Below are 26011 nucleotides of genomic sequence, written 5' to 3'. Positions count from 1 at the left end.
TGTCTGTCCTCACTGTGTGCCAGGGTCACGGACTTCAGTTCACGGAAGCTCAGTTTCCTCGTCTGTAACGTGGGGCCATCACAGGAGTGGCTTCGTCAGGAGAGGCCAATGAGGACTTCTGAGTGAAGCGCTTTGCATCCAGTGGGCACTCAGTGCCTGTGTGGCTGGGCGTGTGACTCAGGGCAGATGGACTGGGGGCAAATGTGGAAATCAGGCCCAGGAGTGAGGAGTACATTCTGAGGAAAGCAGATCAGATCCATTTGGGACACTCAGAACCCAAAGGACCTGGGCGGGAGGTGTCTAGGGAGAGCCCTCCAAAGGGGGTGGGACGCTGGAGTGGCATTCCAGGGAACTCAGGCTGCACTGATCTCCCTTCCAAATGATCAATGGCCTGATTACACACTTCCTGTTGCAGGGAGTGACTTCTGGAGGCAGCTGTGCACTTGTCCACTGGCTTCTTTCACCACAGCCCGACCACTACCCAGGTTCTGTAGGCTCAGCCATTTGCAGGGTTTGCAGTCAGCTGGATCAGATGGTACGTGGGGCCAAAGCCAGGGATCCTGGTGTTCAGGATGACACCCCTCTGCCTAGTTACGCGGCTCACAGCAAAGACCCGCTTCCAACAACTCAAGAGATGACTCTACACGCGGACATCACCAGATAGTCTATCTGAAATCAGATTATGTTCTTTGCCCCCAGAGATGGAGAAGCTCTATACAGTGAGCAAAAATAAGACCTGGAGCTGACTGTGGCTCAGATCATGACTCCTTCTTGCCAAATTCAGGCTTAAATTAAAGGAAGTAGTGGAAAACCACTAGGCCATTCAGGTATGACCTAAATCCAATCCCTTACAGTGGAGGCGACAAATAGACTCACAGGGTTAGATCTGGTAGACAGAGCGCCTGAAGAACTATGGAGGGAGGTTTATAACACCATACAGGGGTCAGGGACCAAAGCCATTCCGAAGCCAAACACATACCTGAAGGCAAAGTGGCTGTCTGTGCTTAGTGACTCAGGCGTGTCCGACTCTTTGCTACCCCATGGACTCTAGCCCACCAGGCAGCTCTGTCCATGGGGATTCTCCGGGCAAGAATACCGGAGTGGGTTGCCATGCCCTCCTCCAGGGGATCTTTACAACCCAGGGATTGAACCCAGGTCTCCTGCATTGCAGGCGGATTTTTACTGTCTGAGCCACCAGGGTTGTCTGAGGAAGCCTCACAAACAGTTGAGGAAAGAAGAAAAGTGAAAGGCAAGGGAGAAGGGAGAGAAACCCGACTCAAGGCAGAGTTTCAGAGAACAGCAAGGAGACATAAGAAGGCCTTTTTCAAGGAACAATGCAAAGGAATAGAGAAAAACAGTAGAGTGGGAAAGACTAGAGAGTTCTTCTAAAAAATTGGAGGTATCATGGGAACATTTCATGAGAAGACGAGCACAATAAGGACAGATACAGTAAGGAGCTAAGAGAAACAGAAATAACTAAGAAAAGGTGGCAAGAATACACAGAACAACTATAGAGGAAAGGTCTTTGTGACCTAGATAACCATAATGCTACGGTCACTCACCTAGAGCTGAACATCCTGGAGTGTAAAGTTAAGTGGGCCTTAGGAAGCATTGCTATAAACAAAGCTAGTGGAGGTGATGGAGTTCCAGCTGAGCTGTTTCAAATCCTAAAAGATGATGCTGTTAAAGTGCTGCTCTCAATATGTCAGCAGATTTGTAAAACTCAGATCCAGAAGAGGTCAGTTTTCATTCCAATCTCAAGGAATGCAATGCCAAAGAATGTTCCAACTACCATACAATTGTGCTCATTTCACAAGCTAGCAAGGTTTGCTCAAAGTCCTTCAGGCTAGGCTTTAGCAGTACAGGAACCAAGAACATCCATTGTCTGAGGTGGGTTTCAAAAAGGCAGAGGAACCAGAGGTCAAATTGCCAACATTCTTTGGATTGTGGAGAAAGCCACGGAGTTCCAGAAAAAAATTTACTTTTGCTTCATTGACTGTGCTAAAGGCTTTGACTGTGTGGATCACAACAAACTGTGGAAAATTCTGAAAGAGATGAGAGTGCCCGACCATGTTATCTGTCTCCTGAGAAACCCATATACGGGTCACAAAGCAAACTTAGAATTGGACCTGGAACCCTGACTGGCTCAAAATTGAGAAAGGAGTGAGACATGGCTTTATATTGTTACGCTGCGTGTTTAACTTTATGCAGAGTACAACATGTGAAAGGCTGGCCTGGATGAATGACAAGCAGGAATCAAGACTTCCAGGAGAAATATCAACAGCTTCAGACATGCAGAGGACACCACTCTAATGCAGAAAGGGGAGATGAACTAAAGAGCCTCTTGATGAAGTGAAAGAGGAGAATGAAAAACCTGGCTTGAAATACAACAAGCAACAAACTACGGTCAAGGCATCTGGTCCCATCACTTCATGGAAAATAAAATCAGAAAAAGCAGAAACTGTGACAGATTTTATTTTCTTGGTTTCCAAAGTCACTGGGGATGGTTCCTACAGCCATGAAATTAAAAGACATTTGCTCCTTGGAAGAAAAGCTCTGACAAACCTAGACAGGATATTAAAAAGCAGACACATCACGTTTCCAACAGAATTCCGTGTATTTACAGTTATGGTCTTTTCAGTAGTCATGTATGGATGGGAGAGTTGAACCACAAGAAAGGATGAGCGCTGAAGAATCGATGCTTTCCAACTGAGGTGCTGGAGAAGACTCTTGAGAGATCCTTGGACAGCAAGCAGATCAAACCAGTCAATCCTAGAGGAAACCAACCCTGAATATTCATTGGAGGGACTGAAGCTGAAGCTCCAATACTTTGGCCACCTGATTGGAAGAGCCAACTCATTGGAAAAGACCCTGATGCTGAGAAAGATTGAAGGCAAGCAGAGAAGGCGGCAGCAGAGGATGAGTTGGTTCGATAGCATCACTGACTCAGTGGACATGAATGTGAGCAAACTCTGGGAGACAGTGGAAGACAGAGGAGCCTGGCAAGCTGCAGTCCATCGGGTTGCAAATCGAGGGACACCACCGAGTGACTGAACAATGACAATTTCCTCACCCCACCCCCCCAACTCCATTAAGGCCACTCAGCAGCCAAATAACCCAGGAATCAGGGATGGACTTGCTGTGGAGACTGACGTGGAGCCTGTGTGTCCCCTGAGTAGGGCCTCCCTCCCAGGCTAGTACTCCAGGTGCAAAGACAGGGCCCTTGGCAAAGCTGATAGGTGTCGGAAGCCGCGTTAGGCATTACTGACAAAATGGAGGCACGGCCCCAGACCCCTCTTCTCATTCCGCAGGCATGGACCCGCGATGAAGGAGTTAGGCCTTGTAACTCTGACTTGTTTTTTTCCTCTCCTGGGCTGAGTTGACCAAAAAAGAATATTAAGGTGCTTATTGTTCTTGAGAGGAGCTTGCGAAGGTACAAAGCCTTCTGCAGCAGTGCTCAGAGAATAATTCATAAAGTTAATCATGGACATTTGTTCAAGGACTTTTACAAAAGAGTGTTCCAGGATGAGCACATAGGCCGCAGCTTGAGGCCATGGGAGGGATTGCTATCTGAAGCCTACTTGTGAGGAGAATGTTTATGGCAAAGGAGTTTACTGAATTTAAGGCTTAGAAATAATTAAAATAGTTAGAAGTTGAAGATTTAAAGAATGTTGTAATGTTAGCATATTTTACTGTAGCTTATAGAGGTCAGGAATTTTAGAGATACTATAGCTAGAAGCCTTTTTAAGAGATAGTGAGCTTAGGATGTTAGGGGCAAACGGGATTTAGAAAGATAAATAAACTGAGGAATGTAGCATGAGTTATAATGTAATCACAAGTTAACTATAGGACACAGAAGAGGAAGTGGATAATAGACGTAAAGCTGATTCCGAGAGAATCCTGAAGCAGGAACTCTGTTTGAAGGGCAACAATGATTTATGGAGATAATAAATGTGGCTGAGGGGGAACTGAAAATGTCAAACCTCTGACCTAATGTTTTTGTAAAAGTATAGAGAATCTTAAACTTGAAATAAATAGGCAGTCCAAGAAAACTGAGAGGCTGTCTCATTGCCGACACCGTTCATCTCTTCAGGTTGAATCCCTGGCTGCTGGAGCTGGATACCGGCAGATATCGGGGCTCCAGTGGGCTGAAATTTGAACTTTAGGGTCAGCTTAGGACCATGATTTGAGATAGGGGTCAAGGTTGCATGTGTTCAGCTCTGCCTTCCTGCCAGCCCTGGGCAAGTGATTTCATCCTAGCCTTAGTTTCCATAGCTGTAAAATGGGGATGAACATAATAGAACTTTTGTGCTCCTCCCCCCCCACCACGTTTTGAAACCAAAGCCAGTGCTGTACTAACCTCATTCTAGTCTCAGCCCTGGAAAAAGGAAGTTTGTGAGTTTTCCCTCTAAGATTTCAATTGGAAAAAGTAATGCATAGTCTTCTGAATTTATGCTTTAAAAAATATAGGTGTATATATAGTGTCTGTGCCAGGTCTTATTCGTGGCAGGCTGAATCTTTGTTGCGACACATGGAATCTTATTTGTTGCCAGGCTAGGACTCCAGGTGCAAAGACTGTGAGATCTAGTTTCCTGATCAGGGCCAAATCAGGCCCCCCTGCATTGGGAGAGTGGAGTCTCACCCACCGGATCACTAGGAAAGTCCTAATCTATCTTTTTTTCCTTCTGTTTTTTGGCTGTGACTTGCAGAATGTGGGATCTTAGTTCCCTGACAACAGATCTCACCCATGTCCCCTGCAGTTTAAGTGAGGTGCCTTAACCACCAGACCACCAGGGAAGTCCCAAGCTTTGTTATTTTTTCAAGACTCACTTTATTTTGGTTTGCACAAATCCAGCAAAGACAGTCCAGAAACATTCCATAGACTCCGTTTCCATTTCCACCACCTTGGTCACCTTTCATCTCTAAGGTGCACGTGTTGCAATGTAGGAACCAGTGCTGACCAGTAACAGGATTAACTGAAATCCACGCATTATTCCCATCTCCTCAGTTTCCCCTAATGTCCTTTTTCTGCCCCCGGATCCTCACAGGACACTGAGTCCTGATGCTTCTGTAGGCTCCCTTGGGTCAGGCAGAGTCTCAGGCTTTCCTGGTCATAATGACCTTGAGAGTGGAGAGTCAGGTGTTCTGTAGGGTGGTCCTCAGGTGGGATTGGTCTGGGGTTGTTCTCATGGTTGGACTGGCCTTTGGTGAGAAGGACTGGAGAGGGCACGTGCCGTTCTCATGACACTCATGCGTCCAAGACACGGGCTATCAGCCTGACTTACCCTGTGATGTTGATCGTGGTGCCCTGGCTGAGGTGGTGTCCGTCAGGCGTCTCCACCAGAAAGCTACCTCCTTCCTCTCTTCCACCTGTGCCTTCTGGAAAGAGGTGACCATTTATAGCCCACACCAAAGCCATGGGACCCGCACATCATCCTCTTGAGGGTGAGATATTTGTGTATGTTATTTGATATTCTTCGGCCTGGGAGATTTTTCTCCTCTCTTTCATTTATTGTTTTAGTCAGTCATGTATTTATATTCCTGCGAATTCATGGATATTTATTTTACACGTGATGATATTTATTTTGTCACTCAAACAGTTTCCACTTTGGCTCTTTGTTATTTTTCACAAGCTTCATTCCACTAAAGCATTCGGGAACATTCTTTGTAGTCATGTAGAAACCATACGCTTATAAGGGGCTCAGTTAACAAAAGCCACCATCAAACACCATTTTAGGAGCAGGGGGCACACACAGGGAGAGCGTTCTTTCCTTTTTACTGGTCATGTCTCCCAGCTTATGGGATATTAGTTCCTAGACCAGGGACTGAACCCAGGCCACGGGAGCCTGGAATCCTAACCACCAAGTCATCAGAGAACTCTTCGAGGACTTCATTTTGAGAAGCAGAGAAGTCTCTGGGGAGGGGCTCCCAGAGCTGGGTACTGTGGGATGAATAGGAGCTTGGGGGATGGAGGTGGCAGGACAAGGTGACACAGATCTGTCCCAAGTCTGCTCATCCAAGTGTGAGTCCCAGCCCTGCACTTTCTGCCGGAAGGGATTGGGAGCCAGGACAAAGTGTCCCTCGTCTCAGCGTCGGTTTCCTCGTGGAACCGCTGTCATCAGAAGATGCAATGGTAATGAGATGAGAGCAGCCAGGAGATGAGAGAAGAAAGCTGCAGGCAGGGAGCTCTGACCAGGGTCCTTTAGAGGCTGCCAGCAGAGAAGAGGGCTGGGGATGCAGGGGGATGGTGCCTGCTGGAACCCCCGAGATCTTGAGGAACATTCTAGAGCACGGAAGGCTGGTTGTGGACGTCAGTGGATGTCCACCTTTGTCTGCAGGGCAGGCCACAGATGCTTTGGGAGGTCACCCAGTAACGCTCCAAACACTCGAGAGTCCAGTTTTGCCCCCAAAAGGGATGTTTCCATTTCGAGTCCAAAGACCCAAGAGGAAAGTGACTTTCTCAGAGCAGTGTCAGCAAGATGGAGGTGCCACAACCTGACTCGCGTGCCATCCCTAGCTCTAGGCGGCCCTGGGCCAGCTCTGCTACTTTCCCACTCTCAAGGCATCCTTTCAGGACTGCCCTGTCTTGGGCCCCTTAGGCTACCCCATCCTCCCTACAACTTTGTTGCCATGTGGTCGTGTCGGGACTGGCCAGGTCCGGAAGCCTCAAACCGGGAATCTGAGCTGGAGTCGGCCCAGTCCTGGTTGTGGCCTAAAAGATATCAGAATAGGGAGTCAGAGGCAGACGGATCCCGGGCTCCGTCCCCAGCCCCACCAGACTCTAGGGCCCCTCCCAACTCACTGAGCCCTCCCTCGGTCTCCAGATTCCACTCCCCGGTGCCCAGCCCCCTGCCCCGCAGGCAGGCCACCTCCCCAGACCCTGACCCAGACCCAGCTCCCCGCCCCTCCGAGCTTTCTTCTCCCTCGAGACACCCCCTTCTTACCGGCCGGCTTTCTGGGACCTCATATCTTCAGACACTTGCAGATGATGAGCGTACACATATGTAACATGAAAAACCACACTGAACCGTTGTCCTCCGCTGAGGCCTCACTCTTTCTTCTGGAATAGAAATCGGGGAACTCAGGCTGCGGCCCCCTGGGCTCCAGGGGATCTGCGCTCTGCCCTTAAGAATCTACACTCCTCCCCCACCAAGCCGCTGGGCAGGAGAGTGAGCAGCGGCCACCCCAGGGTTGTGTGGCAGATGGGACCCGGTTGGGACTTAAACTTAGTTCCCTGAGCGTCGGGGTTTTTCCGGAGCCGAAGGGACTCGGGAGTCTGGGGGGGTGGAGTGAAAGGGGCGTGGCCGGGGCGTGGTCTCGCACCTTTCCTTCGTCAGAGCGTCTTGCAGTTGTTGGTTCAAACTCGCCAATTCTCCTGTTTGAGGAATGGGGTACAGATTCAGGGGCCTCGTGGACACAGTGATCTCGCTAAGCCACCTGACACCCAGCCGGGACATCACGTGACTTAGCGCGGTGTTCATTCATCCCCAGCTGGGAAACCCGGCTCTGGGCTCCCCCACCCGAAATGGAATCTGGCCCCCCTTCCTCTTGCCTGATCACAACCCTGGGACCCTCCCTCCGGACTCCCTTTCAACACCTGACCTGTCGCTACCCCCCTAGCCCACTGTGAGGAACCCTGGTCATTTGCTTTTCTCACCCTGAAGCTCCTCCACTCGTGCCTGCTCCTTCTTCAGAGAGTCCCTCAGGGTCACCTGGGTCAGAGGGGAGAGTCAGAACCTGGACTCCTGTGCCTGGGTTCTGGCCCCTCCCTGAGCCCTGGGATCAGAGGCGCTCAGATGCACACACCCTTCATTTCCCATTCCCCACCCCACCCCCCGGCCCCTCAGTCTTCTACCTTGAAGAATGGGCACAACCTCCCACCTTCCCCAGGACACCCGTAAGAGTGTGATCCTCAAAATGTGAGTTTGAAGGCCCCCCAGAAGAGAATGTGGAGGTTCCCCATGCCCAGACTCTAGGAGAATTTTCTAGATGCCCTGGGCTATAGCCCAATAAGATTAAGAGTTCCTTCTATAACCAGAAACAAGGGGCTGGGGGTCGGAAGTGGGAGTGATTATTTCAAAGCCCAAGTTAGAGGTCCACAGAGTTTCAAGGTCCTCCATGTTAGAACAGAAGTGAAAATTTCAAAGGCTCTCAGGATGCAGTGGAAAGAGCTGGCTAGGTCCTGTTCCCAGCCCCTAGAGGGGATTTCTGCTCCCCGAGATTGCCCAAGGGGCGTTTCTAGATCCCCCCATTCAAGCGCCAGAGTTTAGAGATCCTTCATATCCTAAAGGGATACTGACGCACATAATTGGGAGTTTTAAGGCTCCCCCTCAACATACCCCAGCATCCCAGAGAGAGTTTGGAGGTTCCCAAACCCTGGTGGTGGCAAAAAGGACACAGTTTCAAGGTCTATCTCGATCTCCACAAAGACCCCGGGAGAGACCTCCAAGTCCGGGGCCCTCTCGAGGGGCTGCAATGGCTTACCACAGCCTGTTTGCAGGTGGCAGCTTCAGCTTCCTTCTTGTGTAAGAGTTCCTGGGCTTGGGTTAGCTGGCGCTGCACGTGTTGGTTGACCTCCTGACATTCCTTCTGTGCTTGGAGGCCATCCACGCAGGCCTTGCTGTTGGCAATGACAGCGAAGTAGATCAGGGTCCCAAGCAGACTTACCGCCGCCAGGAGCAGCAGGAGCCCCAGCCACAGCGGCAGTTTGCGGCCACACAGCGCTGACTCACTCGAGTCCTTTTCTTTGTCTATGGGCATCACGAACTCACTCATGTCCTCCTCGGTGTCCATGGGCACTGGTCTGTAGTGAATAGAAGAAGTAGTGCCATCCTGACTGAACTGCTGGAACCTTTATAGGCTAAGACTGCCCCCTCATTAGCATAATAGCGGTGCCGACCAATGACAAGCTCCAGAAGGACTGGAGTGACTTGGCAACACTCCAGTGGAGCCTGTGCAGCCAGGGGACAGCCCAGGCATTCCGTTTAGGTTTCGGTTTCAGTTTCCTTTTCCCGAGAAAAAAGGCTGAGTTGCTCTTGCCAATTTCTGGCCATGAGGCTTTCTGGGTTGGATGCTGGCCAGTGAGATCCTGAGAGAGGGGAGTGGGGCTCCTGGGACACCCCATGTCATGTCCTAGCCCTTCTCCTACATGTTTCTGAGGGTGACCATTGCAGTTACTGAGCAGCCGGTGCACGCCAGCTCTGTGTTCGTCTGTAACACAAACGGAAGAGGCAGAGGGCTTTTTAGGGGGGCCAAGTCCCCAACTGGGAGAAATGAAGGCTGAGACGAGTGGTGACTGGGGCGGCGTTGTGTCTGACTTAGGAGACTGGGTTTCGAATTCAGGAATCTCCTGGTGACCTTGAGGAGTTCAATTAGCGTCTCTGTCCCCTGCCAAGTGGACCATCAGGAGGCATGGAGGGTGTCAGAGGACCGACCAGAGCCTGCAGGGAGAGGAGAGAAGCACAGGACCTCAAATACTACTCAGACTGCAGTTGTCCTACATGGCCACCAGGGGACGCACCAGGCAACAAACAACCACCAGGCCCTTGTCCTGGCTCCGTAACAGGAACTTGCTGTTTCTGCCAGCATCTGCCTCTACCACACCGGGACTCCAAAAAGGCCCTCTGAACTGTAACCGAACATTACCCTAAGTGGCCTTCCCAGGGCAGACTCCTCCCCCATATCTTCTGTTTTAGCTCCTTTATGAAGTATGGAGATAATAGTATCTAACACACGTCCCTGAGTTGTTTTCACAAGTGTGAAAATGCCACCCCCCTTCCTCCTACCCAAGCCACACACACCAAATGGAAGATGTTAACCACATGAGGATCAGGACATGTAGCCCCCAGACCTACTGGTGGAAAAAAGATTGATAATGTTAACCCCTGTGACCTCACTATCTGTCACTCAGAGAATCGTCCCATACCCTGGGCCCACTGGCCCCTCCCCTGGGCCTTGAAAATGCTTTTCAGAGACCTCTGGAGGGGTCAGGATTCACTGGGGGTATAAGCGACCGGCCTCCTTGCGGGGCCCTGCAATGAAGCTTCCTCTGCTGCAAACCCCACAATTTCTGTCTGTCTGTCCTCACTGTGTGCCAGGGTCACGGACTTCAGTTCACGGAAGCTCAGTTTCCTCGTCTGTAACGTGGGGCCATCACAGGAGCGGCTTCGTCAGGAGAGGCCAATGTGGACTTCTGAGTGAAGCGCTCTGCATCCAGTGGGCACTCAGTGCCTGTGTGGCTGGGCGTGTGACTCAGGGCAGATGGACTGAGGGCAAATGTGGAAATCAGGCCCAGGAGTGAGGAGTACATTTTGAGGAAAGCAGATCAGATCCATTTGGGACACTCAGAACCCAAAGGACCTGGGCAGGAGGTGTCTAGGGAGAGCCCTCCAAAGGGGGTGGGACGCTGGAGTGGCATTCCAGGGAACTCAGGCTGCACTGATCTCCCTTCCAAATGATCAATGGCCTGATTACACACTTCCTGTTGCAGGAAGTGACTTCTGGAGGCAGCTGTGCACTTGTCCACTGGCTTCTTTCACCACAGCCCGACCACTACCCAGGTTCTGTAGGCTCAGCCATTTGCAGGGTTTGCAGTCAGCTGGATCAGATGGTACGTGGGGCCAAAGCCAGGGATCCTGGTGTTCAGGATGACACCCCTCTGCCTAGTTACGAGGCTCACAGCAAAGACCCGCTTCCAACAACTCAAGAGATGACTCTACACGCGGACATCACCAGATAGTCTATCTGAAATCAGATTATGTTCTTTGCCCCCAGAGATGGAGAAGCTCTATACAGTGAGCAAAAATAAGACCTGGAGCTGACTGTGGCTCAGATCATGACTCCTTCTTGCCAAATTCAGGCTTAAATTAAAGGAAGTAGTGGAAAACCACTAGGCCATTCAGGTATGACCTAAATCCAAAGCCTTACAGTGGAGGTGACAAATAGACTCACAGGGTTAGATCTGGTAGACAGAGCGCCTGAAGAACTATGGAGGGAGGTTTATAACACCATACAGGGGTCAGGGACCAAAGCTGTTCCGAAGCCAAACACATACCTGAAGGCAAAGTGGCTGTCTGTGCTTAGTGACTCAGGCGTGTCCGACTCTTTGCCACCCCATGGACTCTAGCCCACCAGGCAGCTCTGTCCATGGGGATTCTCCGGGCAAGAATACCGGAGTGGGTTGCCATGCCCTCCTCCAGGGGATCTTTACAACCCAGGGATTGAACCCAGGTCTCCTGCATTGCAGGCGGATTTTTACTGTCTGAGCCACCAGGGTTGTCTGAGGAAGCCTCACAAACAGTTGAGGAAAGAAGAAAAGTGAAAGGCAAGGGAGAAGGGAGAGAAACCCGACTCAAGGCAGAGTTTCAGAGAACAGCAAGGAGACATAAGAAGGCCTTTTTCAAGGAACAATGCAAAGAAATAGAGAAAAACAGTAGAGTGGGAAAGACTAGAGAGTTCTTCTAAAAAATTGGAGGTATCCTGGGAACATTTCATGAGAAGACGAGCACAATAAGGACAGATACAGTAAGGAGCTAAGAGAAACAGAAATAATTAAGAAAAGGTGGCAAGAATACACAGAACAACTATAGAGGAAAGGTCTTTGTGACCTAGATAACCATAATGCTACGGTCACTCACCTAGAGCTGAACATCCTGGAGTGTGAAGTTAAGTGGGCCTTAGGAAGCATTGCTATAAACAAAGCTAGTGGAGGTGATGGAGTTCCAGCTGAGCTGTTTCAAATCCTAAAAGATGATGCTGTTAAAGTGCTGCTCTCAATATGTCAGCAGATTTGTAAAACTCAGATCCAGAAGAGGTCAGTTTTCATTCCAATCTCAAGGAAGGCAATGCCAAAGAATGTTCCAACTACCATACAATTGTGCTCATTTCACAAGCTAGCAAGGTTTGCTCAAAGTCCTTCAGGCTAGGCTTTAGCAGTACAGGAACCAAGAACATCCATTGTCTGAGGTGGGTTTCAAAAAGGCAGAGGAACCAGAGGTCAAATTGCCAACATTCTTTGGATTGTGGAGAAAGCAACGGAGTTCCAGAAAAAATTTACTTTTGCTTCATTGACTGTGCTAAAGGCTTTGACTGTGTGGATCACAACAAACTGTGGAAAATTCTGAAAGAGATGAGAGTGCCCGACCATGTTATCTGTCTCCTGAGAAACCCATATACGGGTCACAAAGCAAACTTAGAATTGGACCTGGAACCCTGACTGGCTCAAAATTGAGAAAGGAGTGAGACATGGCTTTATACTGTCACGCTGCGTGTTTAACTTTATGCAGAGTACAACATGTGAAAGGCTGGCCTGGATGAACGACAAGCAGGAATCAAGACTTCCAGGAGAAATATCAACAGCTTCAGACATGCAGAAGACACTACTCTAATGCAGAAAGGGGAGATGAACTAAAGAGCCTCTTGATGAAGTGAAAGAGGAGAATGAAAAACCTGGCTTGAAATACAACAAGCAACAAACTACGGTCAAGGCATCTGGTCCCATCACTTCATGGAAAATAAAATCAGAAAAAGCAGAAACTGTGACAGATTTTATTTTCTTGGTTTCCAAAATCACTGAGCATGGGTACTACAGCCATGAAATTAAAAGACATTTGCTCCTTGAAAGAAAAGCTCTGACAAACCTAGACAGGATATTAAGAAGCAGACACATCACGTTTCCAACAGAATTCCATATATTTACAGTTATGGTCTTTTCAATAGTCATGTATGGATGGGAGAGTTGGACCATAAAGAAGGTTGAGCACTGAAGAATCAATGCTTTCCAACTGAAGTGCTGGAGAAGACTCTTGAGAGATCCTTGAACAGCAAGGAGATCAAACCAGTCAATCCTAAAGGAAAGCAACCCTAAGTATTCATTGGAAGGACTGATGCTGAAGCTCCAATATTTTGGCCACCTGATTGGAAGAGCCAACTCATTGGAAAAGACCCTGATGCTGAGAAATACTGAAGGCAAGAGGAGAAGGTGGCAGCTGAGGATGAGTTGGTTCGATAGCATCACCAACTCATTTGAGCAAACTCTGGAGGAGAGTGGAAGACAGAGGAGCCTGGCAAGCTGCAGTCCATGGGGCTGCAAAGCCAGGGACACCACTGAGTAACTGAACAATGACAATTTCCTCACCCCACCCCCACCCCAACTCCATTAAAGCCACTCAGCAGCCAAATGACCCAGGGATGGACTTGCTGTAGAGACTGACATTGAGCCTCTGTGTCCCCAGAGGAGGGACACGCAGAGGAGGGCCTGAGGAGGGCCTCCCTCCCAGGCTAGGACTCCAGGTGCAAAGACAGGGCCCTTGGCAAAGCTGGTATCTGAGCTCCACTGGGCTGAATTTTGAACTTTAGGGTCAGCTTAGGACCATGATTTGAGATAGGGGTCAAGGTTGCATGTGCTCAGCCCTGCCTCCCTGCCAGCCCTGGGCAAGTGATTTCATCCTAGCCTTAGTTTCCATAGCTGTAAAATGGGGATGAACATAAGAGAACTTTTGTGCCCCCCCCCCCCACATTTTGCAACCAAACCAGTGCTGTATTCACCTCATTCTAGTCTCAGCCCTGAAAACAGGAAGTTTGTGAGTTTTCCAAGATTTTGATTGGAAAAAGTAACTCATATTCTTCTGAATTTATGCTTTAAAAAACATATGTATATATATAATTGTCTGTGCCAGGTCTTATTCGTGGCAGGCTGAATCTTTGCCTGGACACATGGAATCTTACTTGTTGCCTGTGAGATCTAGTTTCCTGATCAGGGCCAAATCAGGCCCCCCTGCATTGGGAGAGTGGAGTCTCACCCACCGGATCACTAGGAAAGTCCTAATCTATCTTTTTTTCCTTCTGTTTTTTGGCTGTGACTTGCAGAATGTGGGATCTTAGTTCCCTGACAACAGATCTCACCCATGTCCCCTGCAGTTTAAGTGAGGTGCCTTAACCACCAGACCACCAGGGAAGTCCCAAGCTTTGTTATTTTTTCAAGACTCACTTTATTTTGGTTTGCACAAATCCAGCAAAGACAGTCCAGAAACATTCCATAGACTCCGTTTCCATTTCCACCACCTTGGTCACCTTTCATCTCTAAGGTGCACGTGTTGCAATGTAGGAACCAGTGCTGACCAGTAACAGGATTAACTGAAATCCACGCATTATTCCCATCTCCTCAGTTTCCCCTAATGTCCTTTTTCTGCCCCCGGATCCTCACAGGACACTGAGTCCTGATGCTTCTGTAGGCTCCCTTGGGTCAGGCAGAGTCTCAGGCTTTCCTGGTCGTGATGACCTTGAGAGTGGAGAGTCAGGTGTTCTGTAGGGTGGTCCTCGGGTGGGATTGGTCTGGGGTTGTTCTCATGGTTGGACTGGCCTTTGGCGAGAAGGACCGGAGAGGGCACGTGCTGTTCTCATGACACTCATGTGCCCAGGACACGGGCTATCAGCCTGACTTACCCTGTGATGTTGATCGTGGTGCCCTGGCTGAGGTGGTGTCCGTCAGGCGTCTCCACCAGAAAGCTACCTCCTTCCTCTCTTCCACCTGTGCCTTCTGGAAAGAGGTGACCATTTATAGCCCACACCAAAGCCATGGGACCCACACATCATCCTCTTGAGGGTGAGATATTTGTGAATGTCATTTGATATTCTTCGGCCTGGGAGATTTTTCTCCTCTCTTTCATTTATTGTTTTAGTCAGTCATGTATTTATATTCCTGCGAATTCATGGATATTTATTTTACACGTGATGATATTTATTTTGTCACTCAAACAGTTTCCACTTTGGCTCTTTGTTATTTTTCACAAGCTTCATTCCACTAAAGCATTCGGGAACATTCTTTGTAGTCATGTAGAAACCATACGCTTATAAGGGGCTCAGTTAACAAAAGCCACCATCAAACACCATTTTAGGAGCAGGGGGCACACACAGGGAGAGCGTTCTTTCCTTTTTACTGGTCATGTCTCCCAGCTTATGGGATATTAGTTCCTAGACCAGGGACTGAACCCAGGCCACGGGAGCCTGGAATGCTAACCACCAAGTCATCAGAGAACTCTTCGAGGACTTCATTTTGAGAAGCAGAGAAGTCTCTGGGGAGGGGCTCCCAGAGCTGGGTACTGTGGGATGAATAGGAGCTTGGGGGATGGAGGTGGCAGGACAAGGTGACACAGATCTGTCCCAAGTCTGCTCATCCAAGTGTGAGTCCCAGCCCTGCACTTTCTGCCGGAAGGGATTGGGAGCCAGGACAAAGTGTCCCTCGTCTCAGCGTCGGTTTCCTCGTGGAACCGTTGTCATCAGAAGATGCAATGGTAATGAGATGAGAGCAGCCAGGAGATGAGAGAAGAAAGCTGCAGGCAGGGAGCTCTGACCAGGGTCCTTTAGAGGCTGCCAGCAGAGAAGAGGGCTGGGGATGCAGGGGGATGGTGCCTGCTGGAACCCCCGAGATCTTGAGGAACATTCTAGAGCACAGAGATCTTGAGGAACATTCTAGAGCACAGAAGGCTGGTTGTGGATGTCAGTGGATGTCCACCTTTGTCTGCAGGGCAGGCCACAGATGCTTTGGGAGGTCACCCAGTAACGCTCCAAACACTCGAGAGTCCAGTTTTGCCCCCAAAAGGGATGTTTCCATTTCGAGTCCAAAGACCCAAGAGGAAAGTGACTTTCTCAGAGCAGTGTCAGCAAGATGGAGGTGCCACAACCCGACTCTCGTGCCATCCCTAGCTCTAGGCGGCCCTGGGCCAGCTCTGCTACTTTTCCACTCTCAAGGCATCCTTTCAGGACTGCCCTGTCTTGGGCCCCTTAGGCTATCCCATCTTCCCTACAACTTTGTTGCCATGTGGTCGTGTCGGGACTGGCCAGGTCCGGAAGCCTCAAACCGGGAATCCGAGCTGGAGTTGGCCCAGTCCTGGTTGTGGCCTAAAAGACATCAGAATAGGGAGTCAGAGGCAGACGGATCAGGCTCCGTTCCCAGCCCCACCAGACTCTAAGGCCCCTCCCAACTCACTGAGCCCTCCCTCGGTCTCCAGATTCCACTCCCCGGTGCCCAGCCCCCTGCCCCGCAGGCAGGCCACCACCCAAGACCTTGACCCAGGCCCAGCTCCCCGCCCCTCCGAGCTTTCTTCTCCCTCGAGACACCCCCTTCGTACCGGCCGGCTTTCTGGGACCTCATTTCTTCAGACACTTGCAGGTGATGAGCACACCCGCGGTCATCACCACACCCGCAAGAAACGCGGGGAAGAACAGGACGGAGAATCTAGAGGGGTAATCCTCTGCGGAAGCCTCACTCTTTCTTCTGGAATAGAAATCGGGGAACTCAGGCTGCGGACCCCAGGGGTCCAGGGGATCTGCGCTTTGCCTTTAAGAATCTCCACTCCTCCCCCAAGTCGCTGGGGAGGAGAGTGAGCAGTGGCCACCCCAGGGATGTGTGACAGTTGGGACGAGGCTGGGACTTAAACTTAGTCCCCCTGAGCATAGGGTTTTTCTGAGCCGAAGGGACTCGGGAGTCTGGGGGTGGAGTGAAAGGGGCGTGGCCGGGGCGTGGTCTCGCACCTTAATTTCTCCGAAAGGTCATGCAGTTGTTGGTTCAAGGTCGCCAACTATCCTGTTTGAGGGATAGGGTACAGATTCAGAGGCCTCGTGGACACAGTGATCTCGCTAAGCCACCTGACACCCAGCCGGGACATCACGTGACTTCGCGCGGTGTTCATTCATTACCAGCTGGGAAACCCGGCTCTGGGCTCCCCCACCCGAAATGGAATCTGGCCCCCCTTCCTCTTGCCTGATCACAACCCTGGGACCCTCCCTCCGGACTCCCTTTCAACACCTGACCTGTCGCTACCCCCCTAGCCCACTGTGAGGAACCCTGGTCATTTGCTTTTCTCACCCTGAAGCTCCTCCACTCGTGCCTGCTCCGTCTTCAGAGAGTCCCTCAGGGTCACCTGGGTCAGAGGGGAGAGTCAGAACTTGGACTCCTGTGCCTGGGTTCTGGCCCTCCCTGAGCCCTGGGAACAGAGGCTCAGATGCACACACTCTTCATTTCCCATCCAACCCTCCCCTGGCCCCTCAGTCTTCTACCTTGAAGAATGGGCACAACCTCCCACCTTCCCCGGGACACCCGTAAGAGTGTGATCCTCAAAATGGGAGTTTGAAGGCCCCCAGAAGAGAATGTGGAGGTTCCCCATGCCCAGACTCTAGGAGAATTTTCTAGATGCCCTATAGCCCAATAAGATTAAGAGTTCCTTCTATAACCAGAAACAAGGGGCTGGGGGTCGGAAGTGGGAGTGATTATTTCAAAGCCCAAGTTAGAGGTCCACAGAGTTTCAACGTCTCCATATTAGAACAGAAGTGAAAATTTCAAAGGTTCTCAGTATTCTGTGGAAAGAGCTGGGTAGGTCCTGTTCCCAGCCCCTAGAGGGGATTTCTGTTCCCCGAGATTGCCCAAGGGGCGTTTCTAGATCCCCCCATTCAAGCGCCAGAGTTTAGAGATCCTTCATATCCTAAAGGGATACTGACGCACATAATTGGGAGTTTTAAGGCTCCCCCTCAACGTACCCCAGCATCCCAGAGAGAGTTTGGAGGTTCCCAAACCCCGGTGGTGGCAAAAAGGACACAGTTTCAAGGTCTATCTCGATCTCCACAAAGACCCTGGGAGAGACCTCTAAGTCCGGGGCCCTCTCGAGGGGCTGCAATGGCTTACCACAGCCTGTTTGCAGGTGGCAGCTTCGGCTTTCTTCTCGTTTAAGAGTTCCTGGGCTTGGGTTAGCTGGCGCTGCACGTGTTGGTTGACCTCCTGACACTCCTTCTGTGCTTGGAGGCCATCCACGCAGGCCTTGCTGTTGGCAATGACAGCGAAGTAGATCATGGGCACAAGCAGCCCCACCGCCGCCAGGAGCAGCAGGAGCCCCAGCCACAGCGGCAGCTTGCGGCCACACAGCGCTGACTCACTCGAGTCCTTTTCTTTGTCTATGGGCATCACGAACTCACTCATGTCCTCCTCGGTGTCCATTAGCACTGGTCTGTAGTGAATAGAAGAAGTAGTGCCATCCTGACTGAACTGCTGGAACTTTTATAGGCTAAGACTGCCCCCTGATTAGCATAATAGTGGTGCCGACCAATGAGAAGCTCCAGGAGGATCCTCTGAGATGGCGGTACTCGAAAGGAGCCTGTGCAGGCAGGAGGCAGTCAGGCTTGCAGTTTAGGTTTCAGTTTCCTATTTCCTTTCCCCGGGGAAAAACGTTGGGTTGGTTTTGCCAAATTCTGGCCTTGGGGCTTTCTGGGTTGGATGCTGGCCAGTGAGATCCTGTGAGAGAGGAGTGGGGCTCCCTGGGACACCCCCTGTCAAGCCCTAGCCCTTCTCCTCCATGTTTCTGAGGGTGACCATTGCAGTTACTGAGCGGCCGGTGCACGGCAGCTCTGTGTTCTGTACCACAAAACGGAAGAGGCAGAGGGCGTTTTGGGGGGCCATGTCCCCAACTGGGAGAAATGAAGGCTGAGACGTGAGTGGTGACTGGGGCGGTGTTGTGTCTGACTGAGGCGACTGGATTTAGAATTCAGGGATCTCCTGGTGACCTTGAGGGGTTCACTTAGCGTCTCTGTCCCCTGCCGAGCGGACCATTAGGAGGCATGGAGGGTGTCAGAAGACCAACCAGAGCCTGCAGGAAGAGGGGAGAAGAGCTGGACCTCAAACAGTACTCAGACTGCAGTTGTCCTACATGGCCACCAGGGGACGCACCAGGCAACAAACAGCCACCCAGGCCCTTGTCCTGGCTCCAGGCAGGAACTTGCTCTTTCTGCCAGCAACTGCCTTTACCACCCCGGGACCCCACAAAAACCCTCTGAACTGTAACTGAACAGGACTCTAAGCGGCCTTCCCAGGGCAGACTCCTCCCCCATATCTTCTGTTTTAGCTCCTTTATGAAGTATGGAGATAATAGTATCTAGTACACATTCCTGAGGTGTTTTTTACAGATGAAAACGCCCATGCCCTATGGTGTGTCCCAGGGAGCCCCATTCCCCTTTCACAGGATCTTACTGGCCAGCATCCAACCCAGAAATGCCCAAGGCCAGAATCTGGTGACAGCAACCCACCGTTTTTTTCCGGGAAAAGGATAGAGGAAACTGAAACCAAAACCTAAACCCAAAGCCTGGGCTGTCCCCTGCCTGCACAGGCTCCAAATGAAAAAGCTGCTGCTGCTGCTGTCACTTCAGTCCTTTCCGACTCTGTGTAACCCCATAGACCGTATAGCCCTCCAGTCTCCTCTGTTCCTGGGATTCTCCAGGCAAGAATACTGGAGTGGGTTGCCATGTCCTTCTCCAAATGAAAAAGCCCCACCAACCTAATGGAAAATGTTAAGTACTTAGGACCATTAGTGTCTACTCCCCAGACCTACTGGTGGGAAAAGATGGATGATGTTAATCCCTGTGACAAACACCCTGTGACCTCATCAGCCACGAGGAGAACTGTGCAGGAGCTGATCCCATAATCTGTGCCCAACGTCCCCTCACCTGAAAAACGCTTTGCAGAAACCCCTCTGGGAGTTCAGGAGTTTTTGTGGGTCCTGAGCCACCAGCTTCCTTGGATGGCCCTGCAATAAAACTTTCCCTGTTCCACATTCCAAAATTTCCATGTGACTGGCCTCTCACTGTGCATTGAGCACATGGACCTGTGCTAAGGGAACCTCCGTTTTATCCTGTGTAAAGAGGGGCCACAACAAGGGCAGCCTCGTCAGGAGGGGCCAGTGAGGGGTTCTGAGCAAAGTGCTTTGGCCTCCACTTGTTCTCTCAGCTGTGTTCAACTCTGTGACCCCATTGTCAGCTACAAGTTGGCACTTAGCAAAGGCACTCTCAAGTAGTGAACAGCAAAGGCATTTGCCATCTGCCTCTATGGAGATTGACCCTCATGCTGCTACATCTGTTAAACTTCGACAACCCCTGAGGGAGTTCAGGGTGGAGGGAGGCACTCTGTGCTCCAGGGAATCTGCTGGGACAGGCCTTTAGATAGTTGGATGTTTTTAGGAACAGGTTTTATGATCTCAATCCTTGCATCTCCTCATAACTAGAGAAGCGTTAAATCCCTTCATGGTGACATCAGATCCTCATGACTAACAAAAAACCATTTGTAAAATGAGTGCTTCATGGGATTGAACTCCTCCTTCACCAAAACCTTATATATTGACCTTTCCATATTGCTGCTTTGGAGCAGTCTCTCAGAGCTATTTGAGATGCTGCCTCCCAGGCTGCAGTCCTCATTTTGCTCCAAATAAAACTTAACTTGCAACTCTCAAGTTGTACATCGTTTTTTTTTTTTTTTTAAGGCAACAGTTATGGCGACCACGAAGGGACCCAGAGTGGACTTCCTTACTTCGACTGGACTCCACGAGGAACCGGGTACCAGCAGTGGCCCCTTGTACCCATCCGCCTCCTCAAGGAGTGCAGACAAATTTGGGTAAATTTCTCCTGGTTCTCGAATCTCCAATACTGATTGAGATTCTGAGTTTTATTTGGCAGTGGAACAGGTTACCTGCCCGCTCCCGGTAGGAAAGACACTGGGGTGGGCGGTGGGTGAAACACCCAGGGCATAGCCACTCATGGTCTAGACACTGAATGGAGCTCGGTTGGAAGATACCAAGAAATTCCCACCCAGTCAAAAGATACTGGGTGGGAGTCTGGCTGAAAGATGCCAGGGGAATTGCCCACCCAGTGGAAAGGTACTGGGGAGGGGGGCTTGATTGTGAAATAAATCAAGGAATACCTGGGGCTTGGCTGAAAGATGCTGCGGTCGCCCCATTGTGGAGGACTGAATGGTCTTGGCTAAGTGGTTAAGTAAGAGGCTGATCCGACACTTTCCCTCAATTTGACTGCCATTATAGAATTTGTCAGGATAAAAGTGAGGAAAATATATGAGAGCTTTGCTCTGAAGAAAAGGGACAAGGCTCTCCCTGGCTGGTTTTGGTTCTCTCAGGTGACTGAGAAATTTGCGGGAGTGGTGGAGGCCTAGTCCTCATACCGTGCAGTGGGCCCGTAGGGAAACCCACTCATTAACTAAACGCACATAAGAACTGGCCATTCAGCGACCTGAACGGCATAGTGGTCTTAGATTGCTGGAGGCAGAATCTAAGACACATAAGATGAGCTGAATCGACTCTGGGGTGACTCCTAGAGGAGTTAAGCTCACGAGCAGCACATAGGCCCACTACACAAGTTCACTAGTGATTTTTATCCCTGACAAATCCAGCTTAAAATGGGAAACAGAATGTTTCAAAAACAGAAACAAAGGAGTGTCAGAAAGCCAGCCTGACTAACACTCCAGCCAGATTCATGTACAGTACATGCGCAGCTCATACTTGCAATTACCTAGTTAATTGGAGAAATTATACTAGAAGAGAGCTCAACCTAAAATGGTCAAACTGGGGTTCTTTTCATATTCCAAAATTGATACTTTTGCATGCACAATTAGAAAAGGCCTGCCATGCTTCCTTTGAATGGTTTCTAGAAGCTTCTTTTTTTTTTTAATTTTATTTTTAAACTTTATAATATTATATTGGTTCTGCCATATATCGAAATGAATCCACCACAGGCATACATGTGTTCCCCATGCTGAACCCTCCTCCCTCCTCCCTCCCCATACCACACCTCTGGGTCATCCCAGTGCACCAGCCCCAAGTATCCAGTATCATGCATCGAATCTGGACTAGCGACTCATTTCATATATGATATTATACATATTTCAATGCTATTCTTCTAGAAGCTTCTAAAAGAGGAAATGGTAGAGTAACTTCTTCACAGAAAATTAACAAGAAATTGCTTTAAACTGTTTCAGAATTTAAAAAGGCTGCAGGCACTGACTCTGCCGGGTCACAGGTCTAATGGAACTGGGAAGTCATGTCTGGCATTTATGCCTCTTGGCTTTTGATTTCTGGGCATCTCTTCGCCTTTTGTTTCATTTGGAGTGTGACTGAAGTTCTGGTTCGGTTTGGTTTTGTTGGTTTGGTTTGACCACACAGACACCTGTACAAACTGCTCGAATTAATATGGGAATTGCTCACCCAAAGGTTCCACACTCCACCTGGGAACCCCTTGGGGAAAAAAAAAAAAAAAAAAAACTGGCCAATCTAAAGCTATGTTCCAATGACAAGAAAAATGGCCTAAAAATATTGATCTTTATTGACACAGGATAGAAAAATGGACTGAAGTTCCCTTATGTCCAGGACTTCCTCCTGTAATCAACATACTGGGGCTGATCAAACTGAGACTTCTACTTCCCCAGAGGGACAATCCCTCCTGGGACCAATCTGCCCTTGTTATCAGGGCCAAGTTGAGCGCTATCTGGTCTAAATTTTGGCTATAAAACGATGGTCACAGAAAAACGATTTTTGACAAAGTGGTCACAATATTCTTTAGACTCCAGAGAAAGCTTGAAGAAAAAAAAATATATCTCTTTAAGAATTTTGGCCCTGAGGAAATAACTCCTATACCTTTAGAACAGAGCTGTCTGGATCACCAGGTGGCGCTAGTGGTTAAGAACCCGCCTGCCAATGCGGGAGACATAGAGACACGGGTTCGATCCCTATGTCAGGAAGATCCCCTGGAGAAGGAAATGGCAAACCACTCCAGTATTCTTGCCTGGAGAATCCCATGAACAGAAGAGCCTGGTGGTTTATAGTCCATGGGGTCGCGAAGAGTTGGACACGACTGAAGCGACTTGGTAGGTATGCACATCTGGATCACTTTGCTGCTGCTGCTGCTGCTAAGTCGCTTCAGTTGTGTCTGACTCTGTGCGACCCCATGGACTGCAGCCCACCAGGCTCCTCCGTCCATGGGATTCTCCAGGCGAGAACACTGGAGTGGGTTGCCATTTCCTTCTCCAATGCATGAAAGTGAAAAGTGAAAGTGAAGTCGCTCAGTCATGTCAGACTCTTAGCGACCCCGTGGACTGCAGCCCACCAGGCTCCTCCATCCATGGGATTCTCCAGGCAAGAGTACTGGAGTGGGGTGCCATTGCCTTCTCCAGTATCACTTATCTAGACCATCTCTAATTCCTGAAGCCAAAAGGGGAAAAAAGGGGGAATGAAGCCTTTTAAAATCTTGTTCCAGCCATTTTTTTACAACTAGTATTCATAACTAAGTTTGGAAAACAAAACTATAGGCTCTCTTGTGTCTATTTGGATGTATGTATGTCTTAGTGGCTGCGTGGGTGCAGGAGGGCCTAGAGGAGCTATCCCACATTGAAGGTCAGGAAGGGCGGCGGTGCTGGAGCAGCCGTGAAGAGATACCCCATGCCCAAGGTAAGAGAAACCCAAGTAAGATGGTAGGTGTTGCAAGAGGGCATCAGAGGGCAAACACAGTGAAACCATACTCACAGAAAACTAGTCAATCTAATCACACTAGGACCACAGCCTTGTCTAACTCAATGAAACTAAGCCATGCCCGTGGGGCAACCCGAGATGGGACGGTCATGGTGGAGAGATCTGACAGAATGTGGTCCACTGGAGAAGGGAATGGCAAACCACTTCAGTATTCTTGCCTTGAGAACCCCACGAACAGTATTAAAAGGCAAAATGATAGGATACTGAAAGTGGAACTCCCCAGGTCAGTAGGTGCCCAATATGCTACTGGAGATCAGTGGAGAAATAACTCCAGAAAGAATAAAGGGATGGATCCAAAGCAAAAACAATACCCAGCTGTGGATGTGACTGGTGATAGAAGCAAGGTCCGATGCTGTAAAGAGCAATATTGCATAGGAACCTGGAATGTCAGATCCATGAATCAAGGCAAATTGGAAGTGGTCAAACAAGAGATGGCAAGAGTGAATGTCGACATTCTAGGAATCAGCGAACTGAAATGGACTGGAATGGGTGAATTTAACTCAGATGACCATTATATCTACTACTGCAGGCAGGAATCCCTCAGAAGAAATGGAGTAGCCATCATGGTCAACAAAAGACTCCGAAATGCAGTACTTGGATGCAATCTCAAAAACAACAGAATGATCTCTGTTCATTTCCAAGGCAAACCATTCAATATCACAGTAATGCAAGTCTATGCCCCAACCAGTAACGCTGAAGAAGCTGAAGTTGAACGGTTCTATGAAGACCTACAAGACCTTTTAGAACTAACACCCAAAAAAGATGTCCTTTTCATTATAGGGGACTGGAATGCAAAAGTAGGAAGTCAAGAAACACCTGGAGTAACAGGCAAATTTGGCCTTGGAATACGGAATGAAGCAGGGCAAAGACTAATAGAGTTTTGCCAAGAAAATGCACTGGTCATAGCAAACACCCTCTTCCAACAACACAGGAAAAGACTCTATACATGGACATCACCAGAGGGTCAACACCGAAATCAGATTGATTATATTCTTTGCAGCCAAAGGTGGAGAAGCTCTATACAGTCAGCAAAAACAAGACCGGGAGCTGACTTTGGCTCAGACCATGAACTCCTTATTGCCAAATTCAGACTTAAATTGAAGAAAGTAGGGAAAACCACTAGACCATTCAGGTACGACCTAAATCAAATCCCTTATGATTATACAGTGGAAGTGAGAAATAGATTTAAGGGCCTAGATCTGATAGATAGAGTGCCTGATGAACAATGAAATGAGATTCGTGACATTGTGCAGGAGACAGGGATCAAGACCATCCCCATGGAAAAGAAATGCTAAAAAGCAAAATGGCTGTCTGGGGAGGCCTTACAAATAGCTGTGAAAAGAAGAGAAGCAAAAAGCAAAGGAGAAAAGGAAAGATATAAACATCTGAATGCAGAGTTCCAAAGAATAGGAAGAAGAGATAAGAAAGCCTTCTTCAGCGATCAATGCAAAGAAATAGAGGAAAACAACAGAATGGGAAAGACTAGAGATCTCTTCAAGAAAATCAGAGATACCAAAGGAACATTTCATGTAAAGATGGGCTCGATAAAGGACAGAAATGGTATGGACCTAACAGAAGTAGAAGATATTAAGAAGAGATGGCAAAAATACACAGAAGAACTGTACAAAAAAGATCTTCATGACACAGATAATCACGATGGTGTGATCACTGACCTAGAGCCAGACATCCTGGAATGTGAAGTCAAGTGGGCCTTAGAAAGCATCACTACGAACAAGGCTAGTGGAGGTGATAGAATTCCAGTTGAGTATTCCAAATCCTGAAAGATGATGGTGTGAAAGTGCTGCACTCAATATGCCAGCAAATTTGGAAAACTCAGCAGTGGCCACAGGACTGGAAAAGGTCAGTTTTCATTCCAATCCCAAAGATAGGCAATGCCAAAGAATGCTCAAACTACCGCACAATTGCACTCATCTCACACGCTAGTAAAGTAATGCTCAAAATTCTCCAAGCCAGGCTTCAGCAATATGTGAACCGTGAACTTCCTGATGTTCAAGCTGGTTTTAGAAAAGGCAGAGGAACCAGAGATCAAGTTGCCAACATCCGCTGGATCATGGAAAAAGCAAGAGAGTTCCAGAAAAACATCTATTTCTGCTTTATTGACTATGCCAAAGCCTTTGACTGTGTGGATCACAGTAAACTGTGGAAAATTGTGAAAGAGATGGGAATACCAGACCACCTGACCTGCCTCTTGAGAAATCTGTATGCAGGTCAGGAAGCAACAGTTAGAACTGGACATGGAACAACAGACTGGTTCCAAATAGGAAAATGAGTTCGTCAAGGCTGTATATTGTCACCCTGTTTATTTAACTTCTATGCAGAGTACATCATGAGAAATGCTGGACTGGAAGAAACACAAGCTGGAATCAAGATTGCCGGGAGAAATATCAATAACCTCAGATATGCAGATGACACCACCCTTATGGCAGAAAGTGAAGAGGAACTCAAAAGCCTCTTGATGAAAGTGAAAGTGGAGAGTGAAAAAGTTGGCTTAAAGCTCAACATTCAGAAAACGAAGATCATGGCAACCAGTCCCATCACTTCATGGGAAATAGATGGGAAACAGTGGAAACAGTGTCAGACTTTATTTTTCTGGGCTCCAAAATCACTGCAGATGGTGACTGCAGCCAAGAAATTAAAAGATGCTT

At 49.1% G+C, this 26011-nt stretch overlaps 1 protein-coding gene and 1 pseudogene across 2 annotated transcripts; both read right to left on the bottom strand.

Moving 5' to 3' along the window:
• Nucleotides 1–4807: 4807 nt before the first annotated feature.
• LOC109561435 (bone marrow stromal antigen 2-like) lies at nt 4808–8932 on the bottom strand. 2 transcript variants are annotated; one of them, XM_070792567.1, is made up of 5 exons: nt 8485–8932; nt 7658–7712; nt 7324–7375; nt 6945–7060; nt 4808–5379 (listed from the first exon to the last, which is right to left on the bottom strand). In XM_070792567.1, the coding sequence occupies exons 1-4, from the start codon at nt 8791–8793 to the stop codon at nt 6964–6966; spliced, it is 513 nt and encodes a 170-aa protein (XP_070648668.1). In that variant the 5' UTR covers nt 8794–8932; the 3' UTR covers nt 4808–5379; nt 6945–6963. The 2 variants fall into 2 exon arrangements, with proteins under 2 accessions (XP_070648668.1, XP_070648667.1); XM_070792566.1 differs by having other exon boundaries at nt 4808–6712; nt 8485–8924.
• A 5032-nt stretch (nt 8933–13964) lies between these two features.
• On the bottom strand, nt 13965–18251 carry LOC139184044 (bone marrow stromal antigen 2-like; annotated as a pseudogene).
• Between the last annotated feature and the right edge of the window lie 7760 nt (nt 18252–26011).

This window comes from Bos indicus, chromosome 7, assembly GCF_029378745.1.
Source record: "Bos indicus isolate NIAB-ARS_2022 breed Sahiwal x Tharparkar chromosome 7, NIAB-ARS_B.indTharparkar_mat_pri_1.0, whole genome shotgun sequence".
NCBI lineage: Eukaryota > Metazoa > Chordata > Mammalia > Artiodactyla > Bovidae > Bos > Bos indicus.
The sequence above is the reverse complement of the archived record's forward strand: the minus strand, read 5'-3'. Positions and strand labels throughout refer to the sequence as shown.